This window comes from Xenopus tropicalis, chromosome 3 (assembly GCF_000004195.4).
Source record: "Xenopus tropicalis strain Nigerian chromosome 3, UCB_Xtro_10.0, whole genome shotgun sequence".
Taxonomy (NCBI): Eukaryota; Metazoa; Chordata; class Amphibia; order Anura; family Pipidae; genus Xenopus; species Xenopus tropicalis.
In genome coordinates this window covers 131,575,253-131,595,743 of record NC_030679.2, presented here as the reverse complement: position 1 = coordinate 131,595,743, position 20,491 = coordinate 131,575,253, and the positions used below count along the sequence as shown (strand labels likewise).

The 20,491-nt window shown below is 40.0% G+C and overlaps 1 protein-coding gene across 1 annotated transcript; it reads left to right on the top strand.

Annotated features, from left to right (window-relative positions):
* The first annotated feature begins 7,022 nt into the window (after positions 1 to 7,022).
* On the top strand, positions 7,023 to 9,940 carry LOC116409561 (endonuclease domain-containing 1 protein-like). Its single transcript, XM_031898237.1, has 2 exons — positions 7,023 to 7,382; positions 9,356 to 9,940. The coding sequence occupies exons 1-2, from the start codon at positions 7,023 to 7,025 to the stop codon at positions 9,938 to 9,940; spliced, it is 945 nt and encodes a 314-aa protein (XP_031754097.1).
* The last annotated feature ends 10,551 nt before the right edge of the window (positions 9,941 to 20,491 follow it).

The following is a 20,491-nucleotide window of genomic DNA, read 5'->3' as shown; positions in this document are numbered from 1 at the left end:
CAGTTGCGCAGCCTTGCTATATTCATGTGCAGGGGGACTCAGAGTAAAATTCTGGCAAATCTAATGAACTGAAGAAAAACTGATTACAGTAATGGTACCCTCACGTGAGAATTTTTTACAAATTGGAAAAAAAAATCTACAAAACAGAAAAAGTTATTAATAACAATTCTTATATAAACCTTTGGTATATTACTCAGGAGTTTATACAGCTAAGGCAAACCTGGGAACCCTCAGTAGCAGGAATAGGGGATGCTGGGTAATACCAGTGGCCTCCAAGTTGTGATGAAATACACATAATAAAATGTATCCCAATGAAGAACCCCTAAAACACCACTCAGATCTGTTCACAATTCATTGGGCAGTTCTCTATTCACATACAATTAGTTTGAGCAAATCCCTTAGATTCAACACAAACTTCCCATGTGACCGGTGAATTGATGAACTAACACAAAGTAACCCACATATCTTGCAACAGCCTTGTGTGATAAACTTTACCTAAAGCCACACTGACTGTTACTTATCATGGCAATCTCTAGTTTCTTTTGAAAAAAAAGTTGCAAGTGTTCATGAGAACTTCATCTTATCTGCATGGTGCAACTGCCTGCCCTGTAACAGCACCCGTACATATTTCCATCTAATAAAGCAATAATAAAAACAGCCATTCAATTGCATGCCAATCTCACATTGCACACATGAGGGCTGATTCACTAAGGTGCATTAAAACGAGCGCTATTTATAGCATGAGGTAAAAATTTTATCGCGTCTTATTTTTCGCATCTGAATGCATGATTCACTACAAGTATATTTGCGTTAATTTAGACGCGATGCTGTTGGCGTTAAGTCGTGAAGACTATTTCTGTGCGGTATTTGACGCAATGCGTGCACGCGCAAATTGTCACCGCGTGCAAATAAACGCACGCCATATTAGCCTTACACGGCATTATGCTTGTAAAACTACTGTTCTGAAAATGCCCATTTCCCTGCAAACTGGCGGCTGCATCACTCTGGGGCCAACACAGACTTGAATAAATCCCACTGCAAAGTCCATATTGTGTTGCCAAAAGCTCATTAACTGTAATTTCTATAATTACCACCTGCCAGGGCCGCCATCAGGGGGGCACAGGGGGTACTGTTGTGCTGGGCCCGGACAATATCCTCACTTTAAAGGGGGCCCGGCCGTGACAGTTTTTTTTTTTATTTTAAAGAACTCCGGGCCCTGGCTGTCATTGGTGGCCCGTGGGAAATTTGATTGGTTGCGCCCCGTGCGTCCATACGCACGGGGCGCAACCATATGAAAGGTGCAGATCAGCGGGGGGCCGGGCACAGATCGCGAGGACGCGGAAGAGGAAGGTGAGCTGGAGGGAGTCGCTGGGTGTGGGGGGGGGGCTGGAAGAAGTCACTGTGGGGGAGCTGGAGGAAGCCACTGGGAGGGAACTGGAGAAAGTCGCTGGGTGTGGGGGCTGGAGGAAGTAGCTGTTGGGGGGGAGCTGGAGGAAGTTGCTGGGGGTGGGGCTGGAGGAAGCCGCTGTTGGGGGGGAGCTGGAGGAAGTAGCTGTTGGGGGAGGGGCTCGAGGAAGTTGCTGGGGGGGCTGGAGGAAGCTGCTGTTGTGGGGAGCTGGAGGAAGTAGCTGTTGGGGGGGGCTCGAGGAAGTTGTTGGGGGGCTGGAGGAAGCTGCTGTTGGGGGGGAGCTGGAGGAAGTTGCTGGGGGGGGCTGGAGGAAGCCGCTGTTGGGGGAGCTGGAGGAAGTAGCTGTTGGGGGGGCTCGAGGAAGTTGCTGGGGGGGCTGGAGGAAGCTGCTGTTGGGGTGGGAGCTGGAGGAAGTTGCTGGGGGGGCTGGAGGAAGCCGCTGTTGGGGGGGAGCTGGAGGAAGTTGCTGGGGGGGCTGGAGGAAGCTGCTGTTGGGGGGGAGCTGGAGGAAGTAGCTGTTGGGGGGGCTCAAGGAAGTTGCTGGGGGGGCTGGAGGAAGCTGCTGTTGGGGTGGGAGCTGGAGGAAGTTGCTGGGGGGGCTGGAGGAAGCCGCTGTTGGGGGGGAGCTGGAGGAAGTAGCTGTTGGGGGGGGGCTGGAGGAAGTTGCTGGGGGGGGCTGGAGGAAGTTGCTGGGGGGGCTGGAGGAAGCTGCTGTTGGGGGGGGAGCTGGAGGAAGAAGCTGTTGGGGGGGGCTGGAGGAAGAAGCTGGGGGGGCTGGAGGAAGCTGCTGTTGGGGGGGAGCTGGAGGAAGTAGCTGTTGGGGGGGCTCGAGGAAGTAGCTGTTGGGGGGGCTCGAGGAAGCCACTGTTGGGGAGGAGCTGGAGAAGTTGCTGGGGGGGCTGGAGGCAGTCGCTGGTGGGGAGGGAGCTGAAGGAAGTCGTGGGGGGGGGCTGGAGGATGCTGGGGTAGCTGTGCAGATGTTGGGGGGAGCTGGGTCACATATCAAGAGGGGGGAACCGCAGGAAGTCACTGGGGGAGCTGGAGGATGCTGGTGGGAGCAGGGGGGGGAGCCGGAGGATGCTTGGGCAGGTGGGTCCAGAAAATTTTCTTGTGATGGGCCCCGTGATTTCTGATGGCAGCCCTGCCGCCTGCCCCAAGTAGGTGTTCATTTTCACACAGACTAATGCGATATTTAGTGCGCCTAAGTGTTTGTGAATCATACGTTAGTATTATTTCTGCGCGAGAATTAACGCAATGCGGTAAAATTAACACATTCGGTTGCACGCTATTTAATGCACGCGATATGCGACTTAATGCATGCGATAATACTTTAGCGAATCGCACATTTTTTTTGCATCAATTTTAACGCAAAAAAACATGCGATAAGCATTATCGCACTTTCGTGAATCAACCCCATTGTGTAAATATTAATTTGAAATAGCGCATTTTATTCCTAAAATCCCAGAATAAATTCTCATGTAAAGCTGTTGGAGTGCGTATAAAGGACCATCTATAAAGGACATATTTTCACCAAAGTATTGCAGTGACAGCTCTGGTATCCCACTCATAAGTGACACTTTTTCATTGGCCTGTTCTGCTCCTATGCAGAAACAGAATAGGAAGAACAGACCCCAGTAGCGCAGTATGATTAAATGCGAAATGGATTAAATAGAGCTGTTTTACATACAAATGCACATTATCCGATGGAGTCAAAAGTTAAATAAATATTTACATTATTGTAAAATTGCTCAGGAAGTTTTTCTAAGCACTTTTCCAATTTACATTATTTTTTTTTCAGTTTCCGAGCTATTTGAGTGTTTATTACCAGCCAATACAATGAATTTTGTAATGACAGTGCCACCTGCTGGTCAGTCAGAGAGATATACCTTCAAAAGGAACACAGAGAAGTGTTCTGATGTTGATCTGCTCAGGAAAGAGATAGGAAAAGGCATCTGAGGCTTCTGATCACTTTCCTGTGCAGAACAACATAATCTTGGATTTTTACAGGAGTCAGGCAGAGGGAGACAGTGAAAGAGTAAGATCAATTCAGGTTTTGGGGAGCAAGAGGCACCCCATTCCCTGAATAGTGTTACAACAGTAAGATTCTTCATGTGATTTCCTATAACAGGATTTACTTACACAAACTGCGGGAAATGTGACTCTTTAAATCCCAGTTGCGCAGCTTTGCTATATTCATGTGCAGGGGGACTCAGAGTGAAATTCTGGCAAATCTAATGAAATGAAGAAAAACTGATTACAGTAATGGTACCCTCACATGGGAATTTTCACAAAGTGGAAAAAACAATCTACAAATCAGAAAAAGTTATTAATAACAATTTTATATAAAACTTTGGTATATTACTCAGGAGTTTATACAGCTAAGGCAAACCTGGGAACCCTCAGTAGCAGGAATAGGGGATGCTGGGAAATACCAGTGGCCTCCTGCAAGTTGTTATGAAATACACATAATAAAATGTATCCCAATGAAGAACCCCTAAAACACCACTCAGATCTGTTCACAATTCATTGGGCAGTTCTCTATTCACATACAATTAGTTTGAGCAAATCCCTTAGATTCAACACAAACTTCCCATGTGACCGGGGAACTGTTGAACTAACACAAAGTAACCCACATATCTTGCAACAGCCTTGTGTGATAAACTTTACCTAAAGCCACACTGACTGTTACTTATCATGGCAATCTCTAGTTTCTTTTAAAAAAATTGTTGCAAGTGTTCATGAGAACTTCATCTTATCTGCATGGTGCAACTGCCTGCCCTGTAACAGCACCCGTACATATTTCCATCTAATAAAGCAATAATAATAGCAATTATTGCATACATATTGCATACATTGTGTAAATATCAAATTGAAATAGCGCATTTTGTTCCTAAAATCCCAGAATAAATTCTCATGTAAAGTTGTTGGAGTACGTATAAAGGACCATATATAAAGGACATATTTTCACCAAAGTATTGCAGTGACAGCTCTGGTATCCCACTCATAAGTGACACTTTTCATTGGTCTGTTCTACTCCTATGCAGAAACAGAATAGGAAGAACAGACCCCAGTAGCGCAGTATGATTAAATGTGAGATGGATTAAATAGAGTTGTTTTACATACAAATGCACATTATCCGATGGTGAAAAAGTTAAAGAATAATTTATATTATTGTAAAATTGCTCAGGAAGTTTTTCATGGTGCTCTTCCAATGTAATCTTTTTTTCCAGTTTCAGAGCTATTTGAGTTTTTATTACCTGCCAATATAATGACTTGTGTAAAAACAGTGCCACCTGCTGGTCAGTTCCTGTAACTGTACAGTCAGATATACCTTCAGAAGGGAAACAGAGAAGGGTGCTGTTGTTGCTCTGCTCAGGAAGGAGATGGGAAAGGGCACCTGAAGGGCATCCATTTTCTGAGCAAAACAACATCATCTTGGATTTTTTAGAGGAGCCAGGCAGAGGGAGGCAGTGAAAAAGAGAGACAAGCAGCATGGGAGCAGCAGGAAAGAAGAAGTTTGGTGTGGGTATTCTGCCTGTGCAAGTGTAGGTAATGGAATGATTTCAATTCATCCATTTCTACATTGATCATACTAGGATGTCTCGAGTTAATGGAGTGCCCTTTGTCCATTTTTCAGTGATCAGACCAGCATGCTCATTTTCAGTGATCTTACTGGCTTGTCTAGGAGTGCTCATTAGCCATTTCTACAGTGATTATACTGGCTTGTCTGGGGTTAATATGCTTGTAATGCATTTTCTGTAGTAATTATACTGGGCATCTGGGGTATGTTTTGGCTAAATGGGTGTGGTATTTAGGGGTGTGTTTACAAAGTGCTCGTGGCCAAAATATTTTCACAGCACTGAGCACAGCAAAATTTTATGATTTATACTCTCTGCTTAAATAGCCTCCCTAGTTATACAATTATGTAAGTATGAGGACTTTATGGCCTTTGCAATACATTGATTTCCTACAAACTTGGCACATCACAATTGTATACAGGCTTAGTCTTGAAAATCAGGTATAGGGGACCCTGTCCCCAGTTTCTCAGTCTGTGATCTCATCCAGCCTAGCCACAGCCTGGGGAGGGATCCGATTGGATGGCTGCCCCAGTGCACGTCTGGGAGAGGTGTGCCTAAGTTTTGGAGCCAAAAATCTAGGGGCAGGCCCAGCAGTTTATAAACCCTGCTGTAGTTTGCCAGTGCAGAGGGAGAGTCCCAGAGTGAGCAGCCAGCACAAACTGTGTGAGTTCAAACTAAAAGGAATCAAAGTCTGCTGGGCTGCGAGGGTGTATAAAATCCTCTGTGGAACTCTGCTTGTATGTTCCCTAGAGTGAACAGGTATTGCTGTTTGCCTGCTACGTGGAAGTAGCCACCCTTTTCAATGGGGAAGGTACTCTGGACAGGTAGCGCTACCTGGGGGGACTAAAGAGCTCTTGGGGAAGGGACTGAACTGATTTAAGGGTTGGGGGTCTATTCGGATCCAAAGTGGGGCTGGGCAAGTACAGAGACTGGGCCAGCCGTGGATAGCCCTCACAAGTTTCCTCAGGACAGGATTATCAGTCATCCCTAAGCTGTTCTGTACTGTTTATGTCAAAAAGTTATATAAAGTTGGATATTGCTGCAACCCATGTGTGATTAATTCCTAGTGGAAATCCTCTAGAGGTGTGTTCCTCAGTGTCCACTAGGTGGAGGCACTGCGCTGTTCCCAGTTCCCAGTATCAATATTACTCTGAGAACACATATCTCCTGTGAAATAAAGCCAATAGTAAGTGAATGTGCCAAGAAAGGGTTACACAGGTCTTGCCCACACATGAAGGCTAGTATGATGCTTTTCCAGCTTGAGAAATGGACTCATAGGAATTTACAAAAACGGAAAAATAATTTTTTGGAGTAAAAGTGGTGTTAAAACTGGTGTAAATACAATCTCTGTATTCCCCAACAGAAATCTGCCAACAATCAAGTCAGCCACCAGTTTCCATTTTCAGAAAAAAATGGTGTGTGAAAGACAAAATCTGGAAACTGTCTGTTCAAAAGAGAAATTCCCAGACATGGAGACAGAGGTTTGTGAAAATGGTGGGAAATCCTACAAACTTATCTCCACTTTTGTTTTGTCTCAGTATCCCCACTTTTGTGAATTCCCCTAGTTGAGTCTGAAACATTGCTGTCATCATGCCAAGTGGTTTGATGGTGTGCCATACGAAAGTTGCAATATTTAGTCATTTATATACTAAACTTTAGAAAAATGGATGCACAATTTGCAGTGCATTTACATTATTAACTTGCATCCATGCACTGATGAGCATCAATGTGCCGCCCTGTCTGCTCAAATGAATGATACGCAGGAATGAAGGGAACCCTGCCATGTTTGTGCTGTGTAACTCATGTTTAGATCATTTTGTAACTCTTTACATGTACATTTCTCATGTCTTTGTAAATTGCATGGCTTGTTTTGCTGTTCCTAGTAATGTTTTAGTTAAGACAGTGATGCAATTTTTTATTTTGGGGAAGTTCCTTTACAACCCACTAATAACCCAGTATATATAAAGCCCTTCTTGCTCCTGTACCTACCACACAGGCTACTGGTGTCTCTGTGTTTTGCTTGCCCTTTAGTGACCATGAAGATGATGCTGAGTCTGGCTTGGCTGCTCATAGCCATAGCCCATAAGGCTGAACCCCTCATCTCTGCAAACTTTAAAGCCTGTAAAAAGTTTTTCTACAGAGGACAGCTCCCTGCCGGCTTTGCTAGTATTGCTCTCCCTCACCGATTTAATCCCTCAGACTTACCAAATGGAACAAAGGCAGAAGAACTGACCTCTCCAGCCTATATCTGCCAGCAGTATGATAACAAGTTTCACTTTGCTTCCCTGTATGACAGAGGGAGGCGCGTGCCCCTCTATTCTGCCTACATCTTGGACAGGAGACCCTCAGATAAACCAACAAATAAGAGGCCACGATTTTTCAATATAGAACCTCAGGTAAGAACTATGTAATTATAAATGGTATGGTCTTGAGCCGCCATTTAGTGATGGGCTGTGTGCCCCCTCAGAGATCAGCTGACAGGAAATAATGCAGCTCTAACTGTAACAGGAAGTAATGTGGGAGCAAAAGGCAGAACTCTGCCCATTCATTGGCTGATGGGGCCTAGCATGTATGTGTGCCCTTGGTTTTAGTGAAAGCACAGTAAATCATATGAGTCAGGGAGAAGCCCTTAGCTCTTAAAATGGCAATTTTCTATTTAGGATTACCCAATGGCACATACTAAAATATATTTTCTGAAAATGGTTTGTTTAGATAAGGCAGGGATTACATGTGGACTGTTTTATGTGATATCTTTATAGAGACCTGCAATGTTTAGAAGTATAGTTTACCTTTAAGAATTCTGCTCCTTCATTGTGATTCATTATAATGACACTGGGTGCGTGCAGAGAATTTATTTTCTTTGCCTTTATTGCACCCTCACCTAATATATTTATATATGTATACACACACACAGAGAGAGAGGGAGGGAGAGAAAGTACAATGTACCCCCCCCTACTGTATAAGGATAACTGAAGTCACTGAGGAGTCCCATGAGCATAGGAAGTGCTTTTACTGGGGCCATAACACTCCTGTGTGCCCCCTAGTTGCAGCCATGGTGGGATTGCTGGAAATGCTTCCCTCTTGAACTATTAATTCCCTTGATACACAGTAATTAAGTAATTCTATCATGCAACCTCTTTCTGTTCTTTATTCTAAGCTGTACATACATTAAAGTGCCTTTGTGTTTATTAAAGATAAGGAATGCATGGAAACATAAAATGTGCCTGTAATGGATATGGAATGTGCAGATTTGTAATTTAAAGACTTAGAAAGTTATAAAATAAAAGGCACTAAGTTTGCCCAGGAGCAGTAACCCATAGCAACCAATCACCAGGTAGAATTTACTGGTCACCTGTTTAAAACAAACATCTTATTGGTTTCTATTGGTTACTGACAGAAGATGGCTCCTTCCTTCCTCCTGCCCTGGAATAGCAATGATTAGCTGGGGGGCTGCTCTGTTGCCACAGACACAGCTGGGGGCTGCTTTCCAAGGAGTCTAAAACTAGGTAAGTCCCCCTGTAACGGGGACTGATGGTGACCTTATATTTGACATGAGTTCATTCAGTTGGGATTATGTAGAAAAAGTGCATAAACACTCTCCCAACTGCCACATATAAATATAATTTCTTTTTTCCACAAACATACCTGATTCCACAGATTGAAAGGAACCATGATAGTCTACTTCTGTTCACACCAGTTCCCCCCACCCCTTTAAGCTTACACAGTAATGCAACCCCACCCTCCCCTTATTTATTACTGATATTTATCTTGAAATGATGGATTCTGGGACTTTAGGTACCTCAACTTTTCAGAGAATCTCTGCACCACCCACTATGGAAACCAAAGGGATATCAAGTCTCCAAATCCATTACTTCACCTCATTACTCCATAATTTCACCTTAGTGTGTCAAAGGGATGTTGGGAAATTGCTCATAGGAGGTAAATGGTTTCTTTCAATCTGTGGAATCAGGTACAGGTATGTTTGTATAACAAATACATTTATGTGAATTTTTTAAAGTTCAGATAATGTTGAGGCACCTTTTGTACATAAGACCAACTCAATGAGTTTGTGTGAAAAGGGGGGTATATTTCCCCTTTAAACAAAGATTATTGTGCCAATTTGGTTTCATTATATTACACTGTAATCAAACAAGGAGATAAAGGACAGATGTGACAGTTAAAGGAAAACTATGCTTAATGCTTTCAACTTGATTTGCAACAAAATATAGTTCAGCAACAACTAACGTGGGGTTGAGCAGTGGGGTGGAACAGTATTTAGATCCCATTAAACAGAGATGTCCTGTACAGGTATATTGTCACTTTTAATGCTTACGGAATAATCCCCATTTATACTCTGTTTTACTTTCAGTTGATTTATAGGGGATTGAGTGGCACAATGTCACCTGAATTAGACACCAGAAAGGCAATAATACAATACGACATAAAGAATGGCATTGACAAAAATAAGGAGAAAAATCTCCCATATTACCTTATTCCGACAAGCCAAGCTGTTGATGATGACTATAAAAACAGTAGCTATGACAGAGGCCATGTGAATCCCAATGGGCACCATGTAGGGGGGAGTGAGGAGAAAGCAACATTCACCTTAACCAACGTGGTGCCGATGACAAAGAAACTGAACACAGATATATGGAACAAATATGAGAAAAACCTTACTGGCTATGCTGATGGCTGCAAGACTATGTATGTGGTTACCGGCATCGTACCGAGCAATGATACGTGGATTAAGGGTGACCGTGTGAATATTCCCAGCCACGTGTGGAACGCTTATTGCTGTGTAGATAATAATGACAAGCCAATCAAATCAGGGGCGGGGCTACGGGAAAATGATTATTCAAACCATACTGTTAATGAGATGAAAATTAATGAGCTTCAAGTTCAACTCAAAAATCTTTTAGGAACAATTGCAATATTCCAAAATAATTGTGCTTAATAACATATTAAAACATCCTGAAACAATGCTAAAACTATGTAAAGCAAAAAGCTGTATGTCTTATTCTAACTGCTCACAATGCCTTCCTACTGCCTTCAACTATAGCGTTACATTTTCAGGCATAAATACAGAATTATATATAAATCAGAAATAAACTTTTGTAGACTATTTCCATAACAGAAAAGTGATGCTATTACATGACCAGTTTGTACCAGGTTTTATAACACATAGCAGCCAATCAGAGGTCTGGTTTCAAACATATGCAACTTGGTTGCTGTTATTACCAGACCCGGTGCACATTTTGCAACTTTTCTTATATTATCTTCCTGGGTGGTTGGGTGATCATGGTGGCTTTTTAGGCAGAACTGATCCAAATGCTTTGACCTGTCGGAAGCTTCTTTCTATCCAAGTAAATAGGAAATGCTCTGCTTATTCAGGATAGTAATTATGCTAATGTGTGCAACAGTCCAATAAATCTGCTCTGAGCAACTGCAAATCCCCAGTGTCATTTCTTTTCTTCTCCTCATTTTATGGAACCTGGCATTTTAGTCTTGGTCTCTTTCTCATAGATACAGTAGATAGATAGGTAGATAGATAGGTAGATAGATAGATAGATGATAGATAGATAGATAGATAGATATATAGATGATAGATAGATAGATAGATAGATAGATAGATAGATGAGAAATATATAGATAGTACAATATTACACACATTTACAAGCTGTTTCATACAATAATATCGGTGCATGTATGGTCAGCTTTAGAGGTAGGTTCTCCACCATTGGCCTATGGGAGCTATCACAGGGGGCACACGAATTTATTCTGCATTACTACAGACACCTTTAGGGGGTGTTGGTGGACACCAATACAAATTATCGGTTTTTGATTAAAGTAGTGTTTTGCCCGGTAGCAAGACACAAGCCATGAGTGCCATTGTGAATAAAGTAGTTTATACAAATGACTTGTTATACAACAACCTGATTACAGTGCTTTTGTCTACTTTAGGTTTTCATGAAAATACATTGATGACAAATTAAGCAAATTAAGCAATTAAGCAATCTTCTTGAGCATTTGCCCCCTAAGATTATGGCAAATGTAGGGACTTTCTTCTGATCACATGACAAATACATCCTACACATATAATGTGGGTAATTTTATTTTTTCATAAAGTGATATACATGTTTAATTTACAAGAGAGTAGCTCTTTATGCTTCAATCGTTAGCACCCATTTTGCAAATCAAAACAGAATAGGTTAAAAAAATAAAAGTCCATCAAGTTCAACTTTTTTTACATGAACTCCAGTGCATATCTATATATTGGTAAGGACCAGCACTCAAGTATAAAAACAACAAAATGTCTTTATTTCACATATCACTAACCATTAAAACAATAAATAAATATATATTTATATATTATATAAATATAAAAGTTGTTTTTTTATATTTTTTTCAGGATGGACTGTCTTAAATTGTGCCCAATGCACAAGAATTTAAAGGTTCAGAAACTCTATATCAGTAAGGATCCAGTACTTTCTCACAGGGGGTCATCATATTGGATTCTGTTAGACGTGTCAGTGACACTCACATGCTCAGTGAGCTCTGACCAGCTGATTAGAAACTGAGCTTAAAGGTTGTAGCAAATTGTCAAGCAGAAAATGAGGGCTGATTATTAATTTATAATGCAAATTGCACTGGTCTCAGAGTTGTCACATAGTAATTATCTGTATTATCAGCCTTATATTGTGAGAGTTATACTCTATATATACAGTATATTGTGACATTTATATTCTATATATACAGTATATTGTGCCATTTATATTCTCTATATACGGTATAGTGTGACATTTATATTCTATATATACGGTATAGTGTGACATTTATATTCTATATATACGGTATAGTGTGCCATTTATATTCTATATATACGGTATAGTGTGACATTTATATTCTATACATACAGTATAGTGTGCCATTTATATTCTCTATATACGGTATAGTGTGACATTTATATTCTATATATACAGTATAGTGTGACATTTATATTCTCTATATACGGTATAGTGTGACATTTATATTCTATATATACAGTATAGTGTGCCATTTATATTCTCTATATACGGTATAGTGTGACATTTATATTCTATATATACAGTATAGTGTGCCATTTATATTCTATATATACAGTATAGTGTGACATTTATATTCTATATATACGGTATAGTGTGACATTTATATTCTATATATACGGTATAGTGTGCCATTTATATTCTATATATACAGTATAGTGTGCCATTTATATTCTATATATACAGTATAGTGTGACATTTATATTCTCTATATACGGTATAGTGTGACATTTATATTCTATATATACGGTATAGTGTGACATTTATATTCTATATATACGGTATAGTGTGCCATTTATATTCTATATATACAGTATAGTGTGCCATTTATATTCTCTATATACGGTATAGTGTGACATTTATATTCTATATATACAGTATAGTGTGACATTTATATTCTATATATACAGTATAGTGTGCCATTTATACTCTCTATATACGGTATAGTGTGACATTTATATTCTATATATACAGTATAGTGTGCCATTTATATTCTCTATATACGGTATAGTGTGACATTTATATTCTATATATACAGTATAGTGTGCCATTTATATTCTCTATATACGGTATAGTGTGACATTTATATTCTATATATACGGTATAGTGTGCCATTTATATTCTGTATATACGGTATAGTGTGCCATTTATATTCTCTATATACAGTATAGTGTGCCATTTATATTCTATATATACAGTATAGTGTGCCATTTATATTCTATATATACAGGATAGTGACATTTATATTCTCTATATACAGTATAGTGTGACATTTATATTCTATATATACAGTACAGTGTGCCATTTATACTCTATATATACAGTACAGTGTGCCATTTATACTCTATATAAACAGTATAGTGTGCCATTTATATTCTATATATACAGTATATTGTGAATGGGGCCCTAAGCTCAGGTAAGTGACAGCAGCACAGAGCATATGCAGGGAATCAGCAGAAAAGAAGATCGGGGGGCTACTGGGGCATCTTTGGGGGCACAGATCTTCCCTGCTATATGGCTGTGGTTGCCTTGGGCTGGTACAGAAGCCCCAGACATAATATACAACATTTCTGCCCTACTTTTTTAGTTAGGCTTTGGTTCTCCTTTAATGTAACTTTACTCTGTCATCCCTGTAAATCTACACTGAAAAATTAGCAACAAAAGACACAGTAAAATGTGTACACACAGTGATATTCTTATTTCAGCCTCAGTTTAAATGCTTTCATGCTGCTGTCTCACATCTCTTCTTATTTTATAGGTGAGTAGAAGGTGTAAGAGAATGGGGAATAGGAATAGTTTATTGGTGAAGGGATTGAGCTCAAATAAGTAATTAGTTAGGGCATTAAAAGGGCTGGGAAAGGCAGCAGGGAATTACAGTAGGTTCCAGAAGATGGACATACAGCACCCAACTCTGCCATATTTTATTGTTTTACAACTCCATCTTGACATTTCTTTGGAATATGACTAAATTGTTTTAAATATGTAAATGAATTCTAAGTTGATTTTTAAGATCAGAAATTCTTATCTTATCATTTTCCGCTAGTCCACCTCCCAGTTTGATTGGCTTGCTGTTATTATCTACCCAGCAATAAGCATTCCACATGTGGGTTATTGTTAGTCTAGTAATTACCCAATACGAAAGTGAGTGTAGAACTGGCCAGACCAGAGAATACTTTCTCATGAGTTGGCCAGCTTAAAGGCTCTGGCACACGGGGAGATTAGTCGCCCGCGACGAGGCTTTTTCGGCGATTTCCCGAAATCGCGCCGCCGCGTGTGCCATCCCACCGGCGACTTACATTTTCGCCGGTGGGATGGCAGGTGATGGCAACTCGGGGAAATTAGTCACCCGCGAACAGGGAGTTTTGTCGCGGGCGACTAATCTCCCCGTGTGAAAGAGCCCTAAAGGAGAACTAAAGCCTCTCTGACTCCACCCAACATCCAGTTGGCCACCACCTCCTATCTACAACCTGTGGCCAGTGATCCAATCATGTCCAACAGCTTTAAAAGCAAGTGCAGATTTCAAGAGACTGAGGGGGTTCCCAACAACTTGGCTCCCCAAGTGATTAATCCCTTCCTTGTCTTTTAATGCAATTCCTAGTTTAGTGAATCTGACCATTAAAAATGTGGTAAGGAGTTTTGTATCTGTTTGGGGGGGGTGGTATGGGCACAAAGTTCCCGAGATTCAGCCATAATAGAAATAGCTGCTTAGGAGAGGGGGTCCCTATGATGATAATACCAAGTTCCAGTGTAGCCATATTAAGGTTTGATTTTTACATAGTTTCCCCTTTAATTATTAAACATGAAATAGCTTTGAGATCCTGAACATACCTGTGAATACATGTCATACAGGGAATCAAAGTAAACCCTGTTCCTATACTTCTGGCAGATATAAGCTGGAGAGGTCAGTTCTTCTGACCTTATCCCATCTGGTAAACAGGAATGGAAACTAGGAGGTGTAGCAACAGCTTCAGGGTCAAAAGGAATCTGATCTTTATAGAAAAATTGTCCACAGCCAAGAAATGTATCAACAGTGTCGGACTGGGGGAGGTGGTACCCACCGGAAATCCTGATCAAAAATGGGCGCGGTCACATAAAAAAGACGCATACGTCAAGTCGAGCACTACCTGAGTTTTGTGAATTTTTTGCACTTTTGCGATTTTTTTTTTGCAGATTCACAAATTATTCAGCAAAATAAAACAGGACAGATTCACTCATCACTAGGCCTAAGCCCTCACAGAGGTGCCTAGGCAAGTAAAACATGATCTAGAATATATTCTTCATCTATTCTAGCCCCCAGATATCCCTCTTTATAGAATTAGTGCAATCATGAACCTTATGTGTGGGAATAAAATAATATTGCCTCATTTTTCCAGTCTCCCTACCAGAAGTGAATTCTTCTCTCTTATAAAAGATCTTATTTTGTAACCCCAGCAATTCTAAAGAGTGCTGTCTTCACCTCCTTATTTCTTAGACTATATATAATAGGGTTTAACATGGGAGTGACGGCTGCATACAGCACCGAAAACCCCTGATCTAAGCCTTCACTATGTGCTGAATAAGGACTCATAACCGTGCACATTCCAGATCCATAAAACATAGCAAGTACAATAAGATGGGATGAACAGGTGGAGAAGGCTTTTCTTCTGCCATTTGAACACCTTATGGACAAGATGATCCTTATTACTTTGATATAAGAGATAACACTGAGCAGAAATGGGCAAAATCCAAAAAGCAGTGTGTCAGCATAGATAATAATGCGGAATGTAATGGTGCTGCAAGATATTTTCAGCACAGCTTTCACATCACAGAAGAAGTGGTATAATTTCCCTGGGTTACACAAGGTCAACTGAGAAACCCACAAAGTAAGAAAGAGCGAATTGAAGCATCCAGCTATCCATGTGGTCACTATAAGCAGAACATATTTCTTTTTATTCATCATTTGGTGGTAATGTAAAGGCCTACAGATAGCGACATATCGGTCATACGCCATGAAGGACAACAATGTATCTTCCGTGCAAGCTACACACATATAAAAGTACATCTGGCTGTAACATTGCATGGCTGACATGGAATTGTTCCCAAAAAGTAAAATGTCCAACAGCTTAGGGAGAGTGATTGTGGTAAATATGATATCCACGCAGGAAAGGTTGCACAGAAAGAAGTACATAGGGGTATGTAAGTTCGAATCCACACATATGACTGTAATTATACTTATATTTCCTATTATGCCAGTCAAATAGATAATGAAAAACACAACAGAAAAAATAAAGTAGCTCCCCCAACAGCTGGAAAATGCTAGAATCTGGACGAATGCTGCTGATGTTTGGTTCTCCATGAAATTAGAATCCTGAAACAAAAAAAATGGCAACAATATGTTCTAGGTTCTCAACTATAATAATGCAATGTGGCAAGAAAAGGATATTAGTCCAAATGAAGGCAAAATATAAATCAAATGTAAAGAAGGTTAAATAGTAATACTAAATGCAAAAAGAAGGGGTAATATTTACCCAGTTTTGTTGATCCATTCCTTCAGACTAATGGTGCAAGGATCCAATAGGAACTGAAAGGAACCTGTGGCACCTCACACTTCTGCACAACCAATATAAGTCAGTTACTGTCGGTACCATACGTGGCCATTCTCATACACAATTCTTTGTTTTAATAAACCCTTGCCAGCTGTATTGTACTTTCTAATGGGCATATTGGGCAATGAAATTGTGTAAGTGACGAGTGAAAATGTAAAGCTGCAACCCTGTAAATCAATTACAAACTAACCCCTAGATGTAATAAAGGCACTAAGTTTGCCCAGTATCAGTGCCCCATAACAACCAATAAGATGTTTGCTTTTAAACAGGTGACCAGTAAATGCTACTTGCTGACTGGTTGCTATGGGTTACTGCTCTTGGGCAAACTTAGTGCCTTTTACTACATATGCAATTAAAAACATGGTGCTCTCAGAAAGAATAAGGCACACTGGCCCTTTAACATAAACATAATATTATAAGGTTTCATTGGCATGTATATCAAACTCTATAGTCCCAATAAAAACATAACTGTGAATATGAAATAAGGTGAATAACCCCATTAAGAATCAGAGAGTGCTTCTTTAAAATAAAACAGTGTCCCTAAAGGATGAATGATTTAAACTTATTGAAAGGAACCCCATATACAAGGGAGGACAATTCTGTCTCATCAGTAACACGGTTATTATCATCCTGCCTGATCAAGCCAGTAATGCTTCTTTATATTCTTGTATTATCCATAGAATGAGATACTGATGAATCCGGCTGATCTATTGTAGCAAAGAAATGAGGCCTTTGTTTTATACCCTACAGACAGCAATGTATGGGTTGTCACTGCACCAAATGAGATCTCTTGGGAATTCCCTTATTTAAAATAATAAGGAATCTCCAGATTTCTGTTAATAGCTATAATTATCAGGTGTATAACAACTAATCACTGGTACTGTCATCAAAATAAATAGTGTTTACTACATGAAAACAATAGGGATCATTTAGGAGCACAAGTGGGGGCTAAATTGACCAAAGAAGGAGTCAGTTGCGAGATAAATCCCATTCAGTAAAGTGATACTGATTCTTAAAAACTACACTTCAAAAATGAATGTACATTAAGGGCAAAGACACACGGGGTGATTAGTCACCGCAACTTTAAAAAATTAGCCGCCCTGTGTGTCTTCACCCTAAAAGATACAATACCTATAAGTCACGTTGATTGTTTTTCACTATTAGGGCTGCTTCTGTAAGTAATTGTTTCTTGGAGTCCCTAAACCTGTTTTGCCAACCTGACTGTCCCATCTCAGCCTGTCAGTTATAGCTTCTAATGCTAACGGACTCCTGCTGCACAAATATGGCCGCCCCCTCATAGAGGGACATGGGGGATCAGATAGGGAATGTAAAAGAATTGGGTAAATACATTTAAAGCAAAATTATAAAGAGTGCACAAAGACAATATTATGAAAGATGTATAAAAGTTTTAATTTCTGGTGTCAATATCTCTTTAAAATGACTTGGGTCAACATGTGTTCCTTGAGCATCCATATAGCTGTAGTTGTGTTTGGCACCGCGGCCTTCCTCCTGCCCTGACACAGGCAAACGCCACCTCCATATTATTTGGTAGCTTCCCACAGGGGTTACAGCGCAGAATAGGGTGCACACATAACTTTCATACTGAATGCCGAAAAGGATGTCATCCATAAGTTTCAGCACAATTCTGTCCGATTTGCATCAAAATGCATCAGTTTTGACGAATTGGCTGACAATTGCGATAGACGCATCTCCCCATTGGGACTGCAATTATGCTGGAATCATGGGGGAAAGGCTTCATTGTGGATAAAAACTATGGTGATTTCACTTAAAATTGCACTTTGCACTTTTAGCCATAAATATGTAGCAATATGTAAAGTAAAGTAGCCAAATCCACTTTGCTTCTTGGATTTGGAGAATGGTAGAGGGTTAATTAGTTTGGCTCTGAGGCAGAGTGACTAAGTGAATCCAATGATGAAGTATTGGAATTTTGAATTGCGGGACTTTAAAGCACAGAGAACAGGAAGTGACATCACTGCTCAGAGGAAGCCAGAATCAGTGCGCTTTTAGAAAGATGTTTGTGACTGTTTTGTATAAGTGGCTCTAATGTTAACGTTTTAAGGATTTAAACAACTGTCCCACAGCCAGCACTGGCTGAGGAACGGTAGAAAAGAGGAGTGAAGAGTTATAGCTGTACCTGTAGTTGATTGATGAATGTTCTATGACCAAGATTGGTCTATGAGTAGAAACACAATTGGAAAAGGATTTACTCACTTGACCTATTTGGCACATTGGAGCATTTCCCCTGTGATGACACTATAGAACTTTATATTGATATTGTAAAGTTTCTAAAGGGGGATGTGTGAGTCCATCAGGCAAGGGACATTGAAGACAACCATTACCAGTGATGTTGCCCACAGTAACCAATTAGCAATTAGAATTGAAAAGTCACCTACTGTACAAGTTAAAAAACAAAAGCAAAAGATCTGATTGGTTGCAATGGGTAACATTATTGGTGATGTTTGTCTCCAGTGTTAATAAATACACTCCTTAGTAGTGATGAGCGAATCTCACAACTGGGAGCAACATCCAAGGGGTTGGGGAGCAACATGTTGCTTATGAGCCACTGGTTGGGGATCACTGGTTTAAATATATAGGCATTATTTTGAAATACTGCCACTAGGCAGAAAGAGGTAAAAGTATTTTAGCCCCTTTGGTTTAATCCAAACTCCATTCATATTTTGCAATGCAAAAGGTGCAAATTGTAGCACATTCAGGGAGATGTCTTTTAACATAATCTGAAACTGGGAAAGTCAGTGACTCTCCAATTTGGAATTTAAATCTCTAGATACTTACTAGCAGCCACTCACAGTTACAAAGTCACGATGGAGTATGAATAGGAGAGAGTGTCAGCAGAACGACGAGCAATAAAAAATAAGAGTAACAATACAAGTGAAGACTTTAAGACAAGCAGTTTTAGATATTAACTTGCAATCAGATTAGGGAGAATATGAAGGCAAACAATTTAAATAAGGAAGGAAGATGATGAATCTTTTTTTACTTTTTTTTTGCTATAGATAGTTTTTACTATCTATGCCACTTAAATAGTTAAATGCAGAGGTGCTTTTGATTTATTTTTTTCTTAAACTGTATTAGGCTTTTGTATTAACATAAAATAAAAATCACTAATGAAAGTCACTTCAGTCACATTCCCTGGAGAAATGACTTTGTACAAACCTAAATGAGCACTTTGGGGATTTACTATTTTCTCCTATAGGTTTTACAAAACATTTAAATACTGTTGGTTCAGGCCCATCTCCTTTATAATACCCATAAAGCTATGCACAAGCCTATCCAAAGCCAGGTGAGCTACACTTAGCACTTTGCCCTGTTCTTGCACACAATTCTCACCTTAACAGGGTTAGGAAAATGCAACAAGACACCCCAAAATCAACACCCCAAAATCCCACAATCCACCCTATTCTTCCTATAGTTACATGGTTACCCAGTTTTTTGTAATTGCTTCTTCCACATTATACACCATCTCTGTAAAAATTCAAGGTAAGACATCCCATGTAAGAATCAATATATTTGTACCTAAAACAATATACTTTGTATAGTTAAAAACATCAACCAAAATATTGCATGTGTGTCTCATATCAATGCGGATTAATAGAATCTAGATCCAATAACTACATGTAAAAAAGACGATACCATGTAAAATAAAAGTGGGAACTGGTTAAGCTGTCTAATTTTGGCAGTTGGAGCCTACTGGAAATGAGAATATAGTACAGTATTCTGGGAAGAAATAGGTTAAGGTATTTTAGCCTCTCCTTTTGATCCCTATTATAAGGACTCCATTTATATTGGAATGATGATATCAGTAAAAAAAAGTCCAAGGGGAAATGTTATCATGATTTGGCTGTGGTCTTTTAAGATGGTCTCAAATTGACCGCCAGTGGCTCTCCAATTTGGAATTTCAATGATAAACTACAGTTACTTGGGCTTCCTGTCTCTAGATGGAGGGTGAACAGGATAGGGTCTCAACAGAAGGATAAGCAATAGGAAAAATAAGAGTAACAATGCAGTCAGAGATTTATATATGAAATGGTAATAGTGAACGTCCTCTTAATTTCTGGCAGAGCCAGTTCCAGCCCGAGGTTTCTTTAATAGGACAGCCCTCGTCTAACTATTAGTGACTCTCAAAAAAGTGGCCCAAAAGTGTGCATTGGGTGTGGTGACAGGGGTATCACATCTAAAAAATCCAGCTAGAAGGGCTGCACTGATTGCAATTAAATGTAAATGCTGTTAGTGAAGCCCTGCAACATGGATTTAGATGTGTCCCTGAATATTGTTATTTCTTTCCCATCTGATGCAGTA

Coding starts and splice junctions, on each gene's coding strand:
- LOC116409561 (XM_031898237.1), top strand. CDS start 7,023: ATGAAGATGATGCTGAGTCTGGCTTGGCTGCTCATAGCCATAGCCCAT. Junction 7,383..9,355: donor TTTTCAATATAGAACCTCAG/GTAAGAACTATG, acceptor TTTTACTTTCAG/TTGATTTATAGGGGATTGAG.